At 39.9% G+C, this 17,240-nt stretch overlaps 1 protein-coding gene across 2 annotated transcripts in view; it reads left to right on the forward strand.

Moving 5' to 3' along the window:
- The window catches only part of PPP1R12A (protein phosphatase 1 regulatory subunit 12A), a 208,000-nt gene that overhangs the window by 148,780 nt on the left and 41,980 nt on the right, over positions 1–17,240 (forward strand). Inside the window, exons 12-15 of one of the 2 annotated variants that reach the window (XM_037885953.2) lie at positions 2,344–2,466; positions 5,829–5,996; positions 6,432–6,608; positions 15,472–15,562. In XM_037885953.2, coding sequence (XP_037741881.1) covers positions 2,344–2,466; positions 5,829–5,996; positions 6,432–6,608; positions 15,472–15,562 — 559 coding nt within the window. The remainder of the gene's footprint in view (positions 1–2,343; positions 2,467–5,828; positions 5,997–6,431; positions 6,609–15,471; positions 15,563–17,240) is intronic. The other variant, XM_037885960.2, reaches the window with a different exon arrangement.

Consider the following 17,240-nt stretch of genomic DNA (forward strand, 5'->3'; position numbering starts at 1 on the left):
TTCCTCAAACTCTCTTGTTGAGGTTCTACTCAATACCTTTGATGGTCAGAGGTCGTCGACTTAATACTTGGAGCACACTAAAGGCCTTAGAAACTCCACCAAACTTGTTTCAATAAGACCATGAAAAAGGCCATCTTTAAATAGCTCTCTAATTGAATATCTTACTGCTGTGAGCTGGAATTTGGAAGGTCATGTCACCCCTCATAATATGCAGTGGTGTTCTGCTAAAAAACAGCAATTTTGGTTGCTGGTCTCAAGAATGTTTGAGTTCAAAACATATGCAAGGCAGCCACATGGTTTTCCTTTGCATACGTTTACAAAACAATATTGCTTAAATTCAGTCTCTGTATGGCAGAATCTCTCTTGGGCTCCTTTGTTCTCCAAGAGTGAACCTCCTGCATTGATGTCTTTTTTTTTTTTTTTTTTTTTTTTAAGATGAAGTATTTGCTTGTAATTGTGGTTATTCAAAGTTATCAACAGGACCCAATTTACTTCATAGCTCTGTGGGTCCAAATTCTGCAGTAGGACCCCTACATGTTGTTGCCATATTAATTTATTCTGTCTCAACGAAATACACATCATTCCCGTCCTTGCCATTATTGCACACACAACTGTAGCTCATAGTTGAAAATATTAATTGATGCAAAATTAGTTGCTGTTTGTTTTCAGCAATGATAATTTCAATAACTTTTGCTTGTTGTCCAGGTAGTCCGTCTCCATGGTTCACAAAAGTTGCAATCTTGTCCAGGGGACCAACTTCAGAGCCGCCTCCTCTCCCTGCCCCAGGTGTGCCAGGGAAAGGAGCAGCTTGTAACAATCTCAGTAGCTCATCTGCTTGGCTACCCATATTCGGTTTTCCATACAGCCCAGCCTATACTTAATAATCCATTGTGGCTTTAAATTTATGATCATCTAGTCTGACCTCACAAATACCCCAAGCTATAGAATTTAACCTGGTGATTCCTGTATTCAGCCCAAAAACTTGTTGTTGAAGTAAAGTTGTGGTTTCTGGTCTTCCCCACTCCCAGCCTCCATTGTTATTCTTTGGCTGCAAGCTGCACTCCAGATCTGCCTCCCTGACCACCTGCTGCCTGGCTCCATAGAACAGTTTATCGCTGATGGACTTGAATCCAAGTAACTCCCTGTTGTTGGGAAAGCTGAAGCGCAAGAGCCAACTACAAGGCAGGTCCCAGTAGAGCATGAAGATAGTGTACAAAAAAAAAATGTTGGGGACCTGGCTGCAGCAGAACGACACATTCTACAGCAAAAAATCAGAATTCTCTGGCATTTTGCAAAATGCCAAATTCTGCAATTGCAAAATCATAGAGTCAGCAGGACCTTCATTGAGATGAATGAGACAGTTAATACATCTCAGAACTATTGTTACAGGCATTCTGCAGTGACAAGGAGATAACATGCCATTGGTTTACATTTGGTTTGTGTTTTCAAGGTTATATCTGCAACCACGTAAGGGCTACATTTTTTTTTAAAGATGACAGGTGAGATTCTGAAGCTCATTTTCTGCAGCAAAGGGTAAATTTGTGGAATAAAGGAGTACTTGGTGCCCTGGACATAATTTCACAGATCTTTTTCCCACTCTTCTACTTTGTCTATGGCGTAGACTTTTCTTTTCTTTTCTTTTCCCTGGACTTCTATTCAATTAAATTTTTAAACACAAAAACAAACTGATTTGTTTATTAATTTTCATGGTAAAGTTTCGAATTGACTTGTTTTGGGGGAGCCGGTGCTTCCTATGCACTGCAAGATTTGGTTGGAAATTCCTAGGGACTTAGATGGTGATAGGTAATGTCACATGGCAATCCACTGGATGGTGGACCTTGTAGGCCACAGTGCCTGCTAGCCCACATTACCAGTGGCTCAAAGGGCAAAACAGCTTTTGAACTAGGGGAGATACTCCCAAGAATGAGAAATTCTTGGAGACTGGTTTTGGAGAAGCAAAATTAAAGGTAAGTAGTTTTCCCTTGACTGCATTATGGTGTCCCAGTAGCATTGTGGGAGACTCTTGCCCCTGTCATGAGAAGAAAAAGCCAATGATATCAACATGTAAAAGATGACTATTAATTTGATATTTCTCTTCCATAGTCTCCTTTCATCCATGTGTTTCTTTTATATATATATCAGTATTAACATAACTAGATATAGTAATTTATCGATAGGAGCTTTGGAATTTGCTAACTAAAAGGTAATTTTATTGCTGTCTGTACAGGTACACTTACTGTCTCAAGTCCCAATCATCTATTTTTCCTCTTCTGCAAACCCCTTTAAAGAAACAAACAAACCTATCGCTAATACAAGCCTTACACAAATACAATCCTTTTACAGGGATTCATCTGCTAGCTCAATACGTAGTAGTGGTTCTTACACAAGAAGAAAATGGGAGGAAGATGTCAAGAAAAACAACTTGAATGAAGGACCTACATCACTAAATACAAGTTATCAAAAAAGGTAAGGGCTGTGACCATGTGTATTGCTTTCAGCAGAATAAGTGAACAAATTGTTAGCTTGTGTTTAAGAAAAACTATTAAATGATTAAAGCATTTTTTTACCCTAGAAGGACAGTTTTCAAGTAAACATTGCCACCATAAAGATGTCAGTTTCTCTTTTATGATAAAAAAAAGAGTAATTCCAAAGTAATGCCAAGAGAGACTCCCAAAGGAAGAGAAGTTAAAATCCTTGCAACATAAGTTTATTCTTAAAAAACACCCCCTCCCCCAATTACTTGTTTCACAAACCATTATTTTTTCTAAACATGATTTTACAAACCAGCTTAGAGTTGTGCATGTGAAGTAGGAGGAGCAGTAACTACTATAGTTAAAGTTGCATAAATATTTCCATTCTGCCATCCTGTTTTTTCAGTCTTTCCTAGGTACCTGGAATTAGGTTGAAATTTTCCACATTTGGGAAATTATCCAAATACTATGTGACTATTTTTTAAATATTTGAATAAAATGGTTCAGCCTCTTCTTGTAAGTTTGCGGATGGTAGGGTAGAAAAATTGTGATTTTTTTTTTTTTTGACAAAGTTCTTATGCCAATATTCCTAGGGATGGAACTATTTTAAAATTAGGCATGGCCACTGCGCAGCCTTCATAGAATATAGACATGTGGTGAGTCAACTGCTGCTGCTCCCCCATCGACTCCACCTGCGCCTCTCGCGGCAGTGGGGTACAGGAATCGACGGAAGAGGGCTTGGGGATCGATTTATTGCGTCTAGACTAGATGCAATAAATTGACCCCCACTGGATCGATCACTGTCTGGCGGGTAGTGTAGACATACCCTAAGATGCAAATCAGTGATTCCAATAGTGTGTAGCTGAATTGTTCCATATTATAGAGTATATCTTCGATGTTTTTCTTTAAAAGAAAAGAAGAAAAATCTTAAATTCCATTTTAAAAAAAATTAAAGACAAAGGTTGCATAATCTTAGCAGTTGGGAAATGTCAAAGTTAGGGTTGTAGGAGCAACCTTTGTGCATCTGCATTATTATATAGTTTTAATGCTATTTCTCATATGCAGTCAGCTTTTTCTATATCTGACCTATTCATGTAACACTTTCTAATATCTTTTAATTCTTTTTTACTTGCACTGTTTTTATGATCATAGATGCTTTTGAAAATGTTACCCAGAGTCCTATTTTCAACAGTGGTTTAAGCACCATTGACTTTCAGTGAGGTGTAGGCTCCAAAGAGCCTAACTCACTTTTGAAAACCAAACTTGACCTCCTAAATCATTTGACAGGTTTCAGAGTAGCAGCCATGTTAGTCTGTATTCGCAAAAAGAAAAGGAGGACTTGTGGCACCTTAGAGACTAACAAATTTATTTGAGCATAAGCTTTCGTGAGCTACAGCTCACTTATTTTCCACTGAATGCATCCGATGAAGTATTCAATGTATCCAATTAAGTATTCAATGATACACCAGTCTGGTGTATCATTGAATACTTAAATGTTTAGTTGTCATCTCTTTTAGGCATACTTTATTAATGTAGCAGCTCATCCTTCCTCAGGTGCAATTCAGTGGTAAGACAACTAACTGTGAATCTTATTTAACTTCAGACTTAGGTGTCTTATTACATCTACACCAGCAAATTTTCAATTTGTTCACTATTACAGTTATCTGTAGTATGTTTAAAAGTGGTTAATTATATACTACCAGTATTTATTAATCTGTCCAGTGCCTAAAGTATAGTAAACTCTTTAGAGAATAAGTAAGACATAGTTCCTCACCCAAGAACACTTAAAATTTAATGTTATACATAGTACAACTAGTTGGAGTAGCAAACAGTTGGGGGATAGGGGCGGTGAATGAGGGTTACAGTAATATGTGCTTAAATTCATTATGTGCATGTTTTGATACTGTTGCTGGCTTAAAAAAAAAAATAAAGCTGGAGTGAGTGTTCCAGTGGGAGAAGGGCGGAAGGGAGGGGCTAGAAATAATGGACTTTGGTTCTCTGGCAAACATAGAATACAGCATGATGCTACACACGTATATTTTAAGTTGTTGAAAAAGCTTGTGTATTGTGGCTTAGATTCTCTGTTGCACAGAGCTGCAGTGGGGTCTCTCAAGGAGCTGGTTTGATTACAGCTCACTGAATCTCAGGGAGGATCTACTTGCTTTAAGCCTCAGCATAATTTAAAGTAGCCTGGTTGCTGCTCCAGCTTCTGCCTTCCTGCTGTGATCCCACAGGGTTCCCACACCAGGGCTGAGTGGGGCCTCAGTGTGCCAGCTCGGTACCATTTGAGAGCTCCCCACACTAGCAGCATTCTAAGATGGGCAGCTCTGGCTGCTTTCTGGCCCCTTTTGTGAAATTCAGGCACCCCAAAGGGGCCAGTAAACAAATCAGAATGTGACACCTATATTGCTATTGCTTGAGAAATAGCATGAGATCATGCAGCTGAAGACTGTATTATAATCCATCTGCACAAGGGGTAGAGTTAAGATTCTGTGTGCAACATTAAGTTGGTAATTCCTGCATTCTTAATGTACAACTTTTATGTTCTTTTATCATAGGTTTCTCTGTATGCAAATTTAACAGCAGTAGAAGAATAAAAAATCCAGAGTAGTGATGGCAAACTGACAGCACTCACACTACTGTTTTGCAGTAGTGTGACAGTCTGTAGAGCCCATGAGGCTATGGAGCTACTAAGTTCAGTTACAGAAAAAGCGTATCCGATCACAGTGCTTTCAACTCTGCTATGCAGAATGAGAAGTTCAGGGCCAGCTGTGTGGGAACCTTTGTGTTCTTTTCTTCCTCTTGACCTCCTTTTCCTCTCTACACCTTGAAAAATGGAGATGGAAGAGGGAGTGTTGTAAGAGAGTTAGAAATAGAGTGTCATAATGTTTCTGAGCTAAGATGGAGCAAATCCACAGAGAGCTTGAAAATTTGAATAACTGAGAATGTTGCTGGCATCTGTGTGTATGGATATTGGAGAATCCATTGAGATGAGTGACGCAATAGTCGAAGAATGAGGCAGTGAAAATAATGATGAGGACTTCGGCAGAGGCAATTGAAACACAACTACATATATGTAAGCCTATGGGGTGGTGATACTCTGTCTCCAAATCTGCCTGAGTAGCAGAAGAAAAGTCCAGGATTAAGGATGACTCTCAGGTTACAGCATCGGAGGCTGAAAGAGGGGCTGAGTCAAGGGAAATAAGAATGCATTTCCAATTTGAAAATGTTCCTTTTGCCCAAAAAATTTGTCTGAGATGAGCTCGTGTTTTAATTAGTCACTTCGTAGCTTTGACATCTTTATGTACAAATATAAATGATACAAACACATCCTATGTAAATACCTCTCGCCCTCAGTGGCTCCTTTGGAAGAAGACAAGATGACTTGATTAGTTCTCATGTTCCAAGTACTACGTCAGCACCAACAGTTACCTCTTCAGCTGGTCTTCAGAAAAGCCTGCTTTCCAGCACAAACACTACTACAAAGATTACAACGGGTTCTACTTCAGCAGGTGTACAAAGCAGGTAAGGGCATCAACACACTTCTTGTCAGATGGACTCTGTGCTTATGTATGTGCATGCTTGTTTTGTTTAGTAGGTCATGGGGCTCTGGATTTTTTCATTTTCCTGTTAAATTTGTTGAAACATATACAATTTGGCTCAAAAATAATGGTGATGGCTTTCGCTATAAAGTGGCAGCTATGCATGTCTGTAAAAGAATAAATTGAATGCTAGAAGGGTAAAGAATAATGAAGTTCAAGCAGTGTGAACTGTTTAACTTGAATTTATCTAATTTAATGGCTCCAGGTGAGCTTCATATTTCATAGCAGAGACATTTCTCCATTTGTTCTTTTAAAAAATCCATCCCTCAACTTACATGTTATCAGCTGTTTAGTAAAGTGCTTTCATTGTTTAGCGTTTCCTTTTCTCTTTTTTGTGTTGCTGCTTGTGATGCGATAGTACCTCAAATCGTTTGTGGGCTGAGGATAGTACTGAGAAAGAAAAGGACAATGTTCCTACAGCAGTGACCGTTCCTGTTGCGCCATCTGTTGTAAATGCTACAGCTACTACCACAACCATGACTACAGCTACTTCTGGCACTGTGTCCTCAACGTCAGAGGTCAGGGAGAGACGGAGGTGTGTAAAGGTCCTGCGAGTAATGGTGCTGTTACCCAAAGTGATCATTTTCTTCTTTATAAAAAGTGCAGTAGTTAATTGTACCTCAGCTAGTACATACAGTAAGTGAATCAATACTTGTCTGTTTACTAACTGTACTGAAACAGCTATCAACATGCTACAGATTTCATTAACCTTCCAAAAACTGTCTTGAGAGAAACTTCCAAAGAATCTCACAAAATATCTTACAACTAATATAACATTGTGAGTTATGCTCTTTCATGTTACTTCTGTTTTGTTTTGCCCTTGAATTATAATGTAGATTTTTGGCATAGGTTACTTGCAGGTTTATATTTCTGTTCTTTGCTTAAATGGTTCACATAAAAAAAAAAACCCCAAATAAATACCTATAGTAACACCGTGGAAAGATTTCTAAATGGGGTTCGGTGGAGAGGGAAGAAACTGGTTGACAACTGAAGTGATTAAAATAGCACAGTGAACTTAGTAGCAAGTAATTACCCTTACTAATATAAATATAGAAGTATCTCAATAACCATATACTGAAATAAGAAGGCATTGTGTAGTATTTATTTCAGTTATTAATGTGTATGTCTGATCACATAGAGATACAGAACATTGAACCAAACATTCTTTGTGATGTCTTTATACCGCCCACAGAATCAAGCCTACCAGCCCAGATCAACAAAGTTGGGCTTGCGGTACTGTGCTAAAAACAGCTGCATTAGACAGTGCTTTGAAGTTGCAGCTTGGGCTCTGAAGTCCACACCCCTCTCTAGGTTTTAGAGTCCAAGCTGTAGCCCAAGCTTCATTGTCTACATTTGTACTTTTAGCATGGTAGCACGAGCTTGCGAGCCCAAGTCTGTTGACCTGGGCTGGGAGGCTTGCTGCTGTAGGCTGCATGGAAATACCTTGAGTGCTAGTCTACACTAGAAGCGCTACAGCTGCACTGGTGCCGTTGCATTGCTGTAGCGCATCTGGTGAAGATGCTGTCTGCTGACAGGAGAGAGTTCTCCCGTTGGCATAATAAAACTACCTCCTCAAGAAGCAGTAGCTGTGTTGGCAGGAGAAGCTCTCCCACCGACATAGCATTGTCTACACTGGTGCTTAGGTTAGTGTAACTTCGGGCTTGGCTACACTTGCGAGTTACAGCGCAATAAAGGAGCTCCGGACGCACTAGCTCACTACCCATCCACGCTGGCAAGGCACATAGAGTGCTCTGACTCTGTGGCTACAGCTCTGCCGGTACTCCACCTCAGCGAGTGGAATAACATTTGCTGCTCCCCCTGCTGGAGTGCCGCGGCGTCAGTGTGCACGAAGGTGTTGCATTACTGCGCTCTGATCAGCCTCCGGAAACGTCCGATAATCCCCTTAAGTTCAAGTGGCCACTCTTGTCATTGTTTTTGAATCGCTGCAGGAATGCAGAGATGCCCTTTGAAAGCTCAGTTTCTGACAGCTGGCTGCTTATCTGCTCTGAGACAAAGCAAGCCATTAGTGTGGAATGCTGTGTGAGAGAGAGAGAGAGAGAGAGGCGAGAGGAAGGGAGGGGGGTCTGCTCTGTCTGAACTTACAAGACAGCATGCTGACGTGCTCTCAGCCCCCCAAAAACCCAGTCTCTCTCCCCCCACATACACACAACACACTCCACGCCACCCCCATTTGAAAAGCACGTTGCAATCACTTGCATGCTGGGATAGCTGCCCACAATGCACTGCTCCAATGCCGCTGCAAGTGCCGCAAATGTAGCCACGCCAGTGCACTTGAAGCTGTCAGTGTGGACAGACTGCAGCGCTTTCCCTACTGCGCTCTCCGAAGGCTGGTTTAACTCAAAGCAGTCTACATTACATTGCTCGGGAGATGGCTTCTTCACACCCGTGAGCAACATAAATTATACCGACATAACCTGCAGTGTAGACAAGCCCTAAGTGTTATTTCAATACGTAATCACATAGTACTTTCTCTCTGGAAAATAAAAAGCCTAGGAAAATTCAGAAATCAAGCTCTAAAGTTGCAAATGTAATGTAATTGATGTTTAGCATTCACAAGAGGTGGGAAAGTGGCAGGAGAAACCTAGATCCTTCTGGTTTACTGTACCAGAGGATACCACATGGCAGACATGCTAATTTGGTGATCTAAACTTACTTAGGACAATCTTTAATCTGTCTTCCCCACTTTGACATTGGAGGCATCTGCGGGAATGATGTGGCTCACAAGCCATTTTGGTAGTAACCACTACTTTGCATATGTATTTTTCATAAAGTAGCGTGGTTGCAGCAGGCAAAGTGTCTGCTACATAAAATTGATAAAAATAATTGCGAGCAATGTAAAAAGAGTGGAAGTATTGCTCCCAGTAAAGAAAACCTTCTATTAGAACAGTTTTAATTTTAAACTGTTACTGTAACCACTGAAAGTATGTTACAGACTGAAAAAAATCAAGGAAATTCAGAGTTAAGGCTGTCACTCTGTCATTCACTCTCACTAGTGTGTCTAGGTATTGCACATGTATTATGTAAGATCACAATATCCACTGTTAGATTTCTGCAAGTGGACTGAATTTCCTTGATTTTTAATTATGTTCTGGCCAAAAGGTTTGGTGCAATGTAAAACTGTTTTAAATGAAAGTGTTGATTGTATGTGTAGCGCATAGTTTGCTGAATATTAAAAAAATATATAGTGGCTTAGTCCATATTAATACACACAATGTCTGCAAAATCTTACTTGAAAACTAAACCCATTCAAAGCTATTCTAGTGCCTAAACAAACAGTGCATTTTGAGTCAAGTTGAAGTTGTGAAAGTGTTCATCTGTAACTAATTTTTTTAAAAAGATTGGGAACAAAGTAGGGAAGAGTGGGACAAAAAAACTCTCAAATCTTTTTGCAATTTTAATCTGTCACACATTTTTGCACACAGAATTATAAGCCTCTAAAACAGATTCTAGTGGTATGGGAGCTTTTCCATTATAGGTATATTAGCAGTAACAAATACTAGTATAGTAATTGCAGGCTCTAGGGCTTTGTCTAGACTAGAGGTTTATCTACCTGGGAAGTTACACCAGTATAATTATACCAGCGTAGTTCCCTGTCTGAACACTCCTGATCAGGTGTAAGAGTGGCTTTTTTCTGGTTTAGTTAAAACCACATTCAAGGTGATATAAACAAAGGTGCAAAATGATGATGATTTGATTGTGATGTGCAAAGAGATTCAGGTCCAAATGAATAATATATATGTACGTGGTGCCTTAAAAGAGAAATTTCACAAGGCTAAAAACAGTTGAGCCAGAACAGCTGGGAGATAATTTAAACAAAAAAAATCAATGATAACTGGCAATTGTTTGAGAACATTTTACTAGATGACCAAAAATCCACAATTGTGAAAGAAGGCTACGCTTTTTTAAAAACAAAAACAGCCAGAACAGAACACCAATCTGACTTGGAAATGAGGTCTGAAAGAAGATTGTGTGTGAGAGGGAGAGAGAGAGAAAATGGAAGGAAGGAAAAGCTGAGAGCAATTAATGTGACCAGGAAAGTAGGAATTTTAGAAAATAGATAAGGAAACCAAAAGGACACAAATCTATGGCTAGCAGAGTTAAGGACAATAGGGAGTTATTTAATTATATTAGGAACAAAAAGAATCCTAACAGTAGTACTTTACTAGATGGAGATGGTAGAATTGTCAGTAATAAAAGTCAGAAATGTTCAATAGATGTTTTTGATCTGTATTTAGGAAAAAGCCAGATGAGGTATTTTATAGCATGATGAAATACTTTCCATTCCAACAGTAAGTCAGGAAGATCTTAAACAGCAGCTAGCAAAGTTAGATATTTTTAAATCAGCAGGTGCGATGACTTGCTTCCAAGTGTTCTAAAAGAGTTGTCCAGCGAGCTCTCTGGACTGTTAATATTGACTTTCAGTAACTATTGCAACACTGGGGAAGTTCCAGAGGACCAGAAGAAAGCTAATGTTGTACTGATATTATAACAGAGTAAACAGGATAACCTGAGTAATTTAAGCCAGCCAGTCTGACATCTCTTCCGGGCAAAATAATGGACAGCTGATATGGAATTTAATGAATTTGAGGAAGGTTATGTAATTAATGCCTGTCTGCTTGGGTTTGTGGAAATATATCTTGTCAAACTTCATATCTCTTTTTTTATGAGAATACAAATTTGGTTGATATAGAACACTTAGACTTCTGTCGAGCATTTTACTTGGAACTGCATGACGTTTTGATTTAAGAAATTAGAAAGATGCAAAATCAACGTGGCACATATTAAATGAATTAAAAATAGGCTAACTGTTAGGTCTCAAAATATAATTATAAAAGGGGAATCAGATGGTGTGTTTCTAGAGGGATTCCACAGGGATCTGTTCATAGCCCAACGCTATTTAACATTTCCATCAATAAAACGTAATATCATAACTGATAACGTTTGCAGATGACACAAAGATTGGGGAAGTGGCAAATAATGAAGAGGACAGGTCACTGATACAGAGGTATCTGGATTGCTTGGTAAGCTGGGCATAGGCAAACAAGATGCATTTCAGTAAAGTCATACATCTAAGAATAAAGAGTGTAGGCCATACTTACAGGATGGAGTACTCTGTCTTGGGAAGTAGTGACTGAAAAAGATTTTGAGCGTCCTCATGGGTAATCCGATGAACATTAGCACTCGTGCATTGCTAACATGGGGCTTGTCTACAATTGAAATGCTAGAGAGGCACAACTGTAGCTGCGCCACTCTAGCACTTCAGCGTAGACACTACCTATGGGAAGGGTTTTTCTGTTGGCATAGGCAGTCCACCTTCCCATGAGACAGTATGTGGGTCGATGAAAGAATTCGTCCATCGACCTAGCACTGTCTACACAGAGGCTTAGGTTGGCTTAACCGTGTTGCTCAAGGTTGTGGATTTTTCACACCCCAGAGCAATGTTGCTGGGTCAATCTAATTTTCTAGTGTAAACCAGTCCACAATTTGAAACACTACTTAGCATCTAGAGTAGAAGCAGTTTAACACCTTTAAAATCTTGTTAACTCATTTGTCTAACCAGAGGGAAGCCCAGAGTAGAGCATGGCAGCTAACACAATTTTTAAGGTGATAAAACACATGTACACTTGCTTGTGTGTTTGTGTGTGTTAAAAATGTTAACTAACATGTTAAAATCCTCGGGTAGACATGGCAGTTTGTGTTTTAGCATGCGTTAGCCAGCCAAGGTAAACCCTAGGAGTCAGCATTTCTCAAGGGACTTTTCATGCGGCCACAGCTTCCTGGGTGGTGATGGGGGGGCTGGGTGGCAAAGAAGTGGCCCCACCCCCAGGGCTGCCAGCAGGGGTGGGGCCCTGTCTCCCTCTGGAGCCAGAAACACTAGAGGAGTAGGCAGGTGATGGGGTATGGGCTTCAGACTTGGGGGTGTTGGTGGCAGGCTCCAGCTGTGTGGCGGCAGCTCCATCCTCTGGCCATGGGCTTTGAGCCCTGACCCTGCCCTGGTCCCAGGCTCACCCCGCACCCGTTGCCTCCTCTGGCTTTGAGCTCCGGCAGTGAGCTCTGACTCCCAGCCACAAGGTTTCGTACTCCACCCATGGGGCCACGCAGTCCAGTTCTGGCCCTCAGCCATGCAGCAGTGACTGATGGCCCCAAGCTCACCACCCCCCACATTACCGCTGGCCTCCACTGCGTCGTCCGTCCCCAGACTCATCCTCCCATCACCCCTGGCCCCAAGCTACCTCCCTACCCACCACCTCATCCAGGGCTTAATTTGTCCTGGCTTGCCAGTGACTTTGTCTGTTGTGAAAAGTGATATTTGTATGTTTTATATCACTTTTCACTGCCTTCCTGCTAGCTAGCGAGTCGGCTGCTGTGAAAAGTTTTATATTAACAAAATACAAATATCACTTTTCACAGAAAGAGACTTACTAGCTAGCAAGACTTTAAAAAAGCAACCGAAAAAAGCAAAAGAAACCAGCACAAAGGGACAAGAACATGCAGAGCACGTTCTTTTTTTCTATTCTGTTTAGGTCCAGTAAAGAACAGAGAAAACTGTACATTATTTTTATTATTGAGTCTGTGAAAAAACCTTCCATAAATAAATTATAGTGATTTGGACATGTATATGTGCATATTTATTTGTTTTTCCTAAAGTTAATTGAGTATTTTAGGAAAAATTGTCAGAGCGGCCACCAAAAAATTGCTTGTGAGAACCCCTGCTTAGGTTCCTTGTAGGTTCTACAGTTGACCCCTACCAGTCAACATGTTAAAATAGATGCTTCCCTTCTACGTTAGGATTTTATCATGTTTATTACCGAATAAGATAAAAATGTATGGTTTTCCTCATGAAGGCAAGGTCTAGGTGGTAAGTGGTATTTCCAAACACATTAGCTAGCCCAGTTTAAAAAAACAAAAACACACACCTTTTTTCCTAATCTAAATTAGCCCTTGCTATCTAGCAAAACAGAAGAGCTACCAAAAATACTACATGGTGAGAGGAGGATGGGAAATGAACATTCTTATGAATTGTATTTTATAGATGTTACATAGCAGGACAAAGGGCACTTGTAGAAATAGCTATATTTGTATCTTTTAGGGCAAATTTGTCTCTTCATTTTTAATCTGTCTGTTAAAGTAGAGGTAGTACATGGGTGATAATCCAATATTAGTTTGTGCAATTATTTATTTATTTATTTTAAAAGATAGTATTTTCAAATTGACAGTCATCTCATTAATTTAAAGAGCTGTTTTTAATGATGGTTCTAGTCAGTGGTCTCCCAAAAGTAAAGGAGTGTTTCCAACATTAACAAATATGTTCTTTACAAAAAAGCTAATAAAACATAACCAACCGTTTTGTATACAACATCAGAAAATGTGATGATCACTAAGTCACTATTGTGAAAGATGGATAAACTGGCCAGTTTTGGGACCCAGAATGGTTCAAGGCTGCACAGTTTGTTGTCCTCAGACTTGGAATGCAAGATATATAATTTGTAAATAGAACTTGTTTCGAGGCCTTAATTTTTGGCTGGTTTTCAGCTTTTTTTACCAACTTTGTTACTCTAAAGATGCTAAAGTATACTTAATACTTTTAAATAACTATCAGTATTACACAGCAAAGGACTGATTATGAATAGGTCTAGCACTGATTTATTATCCTATAATAGAAAATCAGAAGTTCCATTAAGAATCTTCATGTATCATTATAGATTTATAGATAATTCAGTAAGGGGCAAATCCTGTGTCCACAGCTGAGGCAGCCTCACTTGTAGTTGAACCGATGCTGTTCCGCTGCACAAAGGAGGTAGAAAGATGCTTGTGGGAGAGGGGGATGAAGGGAGCATAAACCTTGTGCCCAGCTGATCCATGTGTCAGTACATAGCTCAGCATGAGGACCCAGAAGGTTCAGGGAGGAAAAGGCTTCACACATTTTGGCACCTCCCCTGTGCTGTGACTGTGGAGGCTTTGGCCAGCCCCTACCACAAGTGAGAGCAGCTTTGAGGGCTAGATTAATTTGTGTTGAGCTGCCTAGAATAGTTTGTGCTGAACAGCCAACAGACTCTGTGGGCTATTAAAGCAGCTGGAATAGCAGGGTTGTGAGAGCACCCAGGCAAGCCATCTGCCCCAGGGGTGATGGAAGCGGCCAAGGGTTTGGCGTAGCACACTCCTGCAGAGAAGTCTCCCTGTACATAGGAGATATTCTTTTGAGGCCCTCGTGATGGCTTTAGAACTCTTTTATACAATCAAAGCTAGTGTAAAGGAGCAGTGGAGTATCCATAAATTGGGTCCCCCCTATGTGCAGGCGTCCCTGTATGGTAATGCACACTGGGCTGTACCATGTACAGGCTAAGGGAAAGGAAGGGGTGGGATTTGAGGATCTGCTTCTTTAGATTGTCCTGTCCTCCTTTGCAGGGCATGAAAGCCACATAAGAGCCTGGTTACACAGACACATTGTACACTGGGCTCAAGATTTGCCCTTTAAATCTGAGAGAGTTGAAACCTCAAAAGCAGAAATTCATTGAATGGCTTTAGGATCGAGCACTCAAATTTACATGTGAAACAGAATCTCTCATGAAAATAATCCAGAAAACTTTGTTCTCTTTTCCCCCAGAGTTAGAGAGGAGTGCTAGTTTTAGATCTTGTGTTTTGTAAGACTACTTGGGAGTTTTAACTGTCATGGATTTTTGGGAGGTTGATTAGTCATGAGGCCAGGTGTTACGTTTTAATGTTTTGTTTTGCTTGGCAACATGGCTAAAAGTCTATTACTTAGAGGCCATTGTTCTAGATGTTTGTATGATTTTTGCTTTTATAAAATGACTACAAACCTGTAATACTGGAAAAAATGAGCAGTCACTTTGCATTTTTAATACTCTGAGACAATAGATGGCATAGTAGGGCTTTCCTGTAATAGCCATATTCTTTAAGTTAGACATATAAAATTCATGTTAAAGCTTCATAGTCATTCATATATACCTACACACTATATATCTGAGATACTCCACCTTTTTAGCAGACTGGTAGAGCACCAAAATAGTTTAAGTGGTATTGAGAGAAAATGCCAAAATGAGTTTATTGTAAATAAGAAAATTGACTGGTAAGGATATTGTCTAGATCAGTAGTGCCTTCTGGTGATATGATTCTGATATAACACTTAAAGATTAACTGCTATAAATATGCTAAAATTTATTCAAAATACAAGTTCTGTATTTCTTGCATTTTCAAAGACAGATTTATGTATCTAGTTACATTATGTAGAATTTAGTTTTGAATTTTCTTATAATTGCATTGATTTTCAATCATAAAATGTTGCAAATGTTCATTTCTTTAATCATTTAATGCAAAAATTAGTGGTTATTAATTATTATTTTAATTTTACTCTTTAGATCATACCTCACTCCTGTTCGGGATGAAGAGTCTGAGTCCCAAAGAAAAGCTAGATCCAGGCAAGCAAGACAGTCCAGAAGATCCACACAGGTACAGTTTTTTGTTATTTTTTCATTTATTAACACATAAATTGGTGCCAAACTCTGCAATAACCTCATAATTTTTACAGTAAAACGTCAAATACAATGACGGTTCTCACCAGTGTAAACTCAGTACATACCAGCAGATAAAATAATCCACACTATAAACAACAACACCTCTCCAAATTTAAAACCTCTTCCTCTCAAAATGTTTGGGAGAAAAGATGGGCCTTCCAGTGTTCCTTTAAGGTTAACAGATCCATACTGGAGGGAAGAAAGCAGAGGTTCCAGCACAGAGTGTCTTCCGGAAAGCCTCTTCCTGTTGTATAGCAAGGTGGCTCCAGTTGAATGTCTTCATTGATTTTAGCTGTGACAATATGACATGCCTGGGTAATTGGGTCCCAAGCTATTTAGACCTTTAAAACCAACACTTTGAATTCCACAAGCAAACTTACTGGTAGCCATTACATTGTCTGAAACACCATGCAATGTGCTCCAGGCTTGAAACTATTTGAGAAGCAGGCCTGGCATATTATATTTGCTTCCGTTCCTGAATGGTCCCTTGATTGAGGTGACAGACCTGGACCTGCGTGGTCCACATCAAAGAGAAAAGTTCGAGCTAGTCTCCCTAAATGTAGGTTGGGGGGGAGGGGGAATGTGTGGAGTGCTCTTTGAACATCTAGGACTAACCCAAGATCTAAGAATACTCTGAAGTTTTGTGTATGACTTTTACAAATAATAGTTGTACACTGATTTCAGGCACTGATACAATATTTCAGCTATTTCTCCCAAGCCAACAACAAACAGTATCCTCATCTTATCTGGATTGAGTGGTAGCCAGTTACAACTCCTCTAATCCCTGAAAATCATATAACCCCTAGTATACGTGTTCCAATGCACTAGCTCATACCAAATGTGAAATAGAGACAGATCTGGGAGTCCTCAGTATATTGAATATGTTGCAGTCCACATCCTCTCGCTAACCCTCCGGTATCCTCAAATACACATAAAACACAGAGGAAGACAAAATAGACAGCTCTGGTACCCCCCACATGAATGTCCTAAAGGCAGAGGAGCAATTGTTCACAATTATCATCTGAGTCCACTCAAAAAGATAGTAGCAGAAACACCAAAAAGTGATTCCAACGACCCCTGTTAGAATCTGCTGACAGATTGAAATGATTCAGCAAGGTTGCTTTAACTTATCTTAATCCATGGCTAGGAAGAAATAACCAAATAATCATTGCACTTTCTAATCTAAAACCAAACCTATCATCAGATTGACTAATGTCAAGAGAATTTGTAAATTGAAGAAACTATCAGAGCTACCCTACCACAAGCCTGTCCATGCCCTTCCCTGGAAAAAAAAAGATTGACAGCAAGATCTTTTTCAAGAGCTGGCTTCATGAAAAGAGGCCACACAACAGTTTCTTTAAGAACAACTGACACAATGACTTCCGTAGGCAAATGTTGACAGTCTCCACCAATGCTGGACACAATAGGTCCAGCTCACATATGCTAGTCCTTAGTCCCACCTTGCAGGTGGCATCATCAGAATTTCAGTAAGTCACACTGGCGGAAACTCTGAAAGAGAAGACCTGGCATTTTCTTGAGATGTTCTTTTTCCATAGCAGTAGACAGCTTACTCTGGCTCAGATAATTTTATCTTCAAAGTAACATGAGAATTC

Source organism: Chelonia mydas, chromosome 1, assembly GCF_015237465.2.
Source record: "Chelonia mydas isolate rCheMyd1 chromosome 1, rCheMyd1.pri.v2, whole genome shotgun sequence".
NCBI lineage: Eukaryota > Metazoa > Chordata > Testudines > Cheloniidae > Chelonia > Chelonia mydas.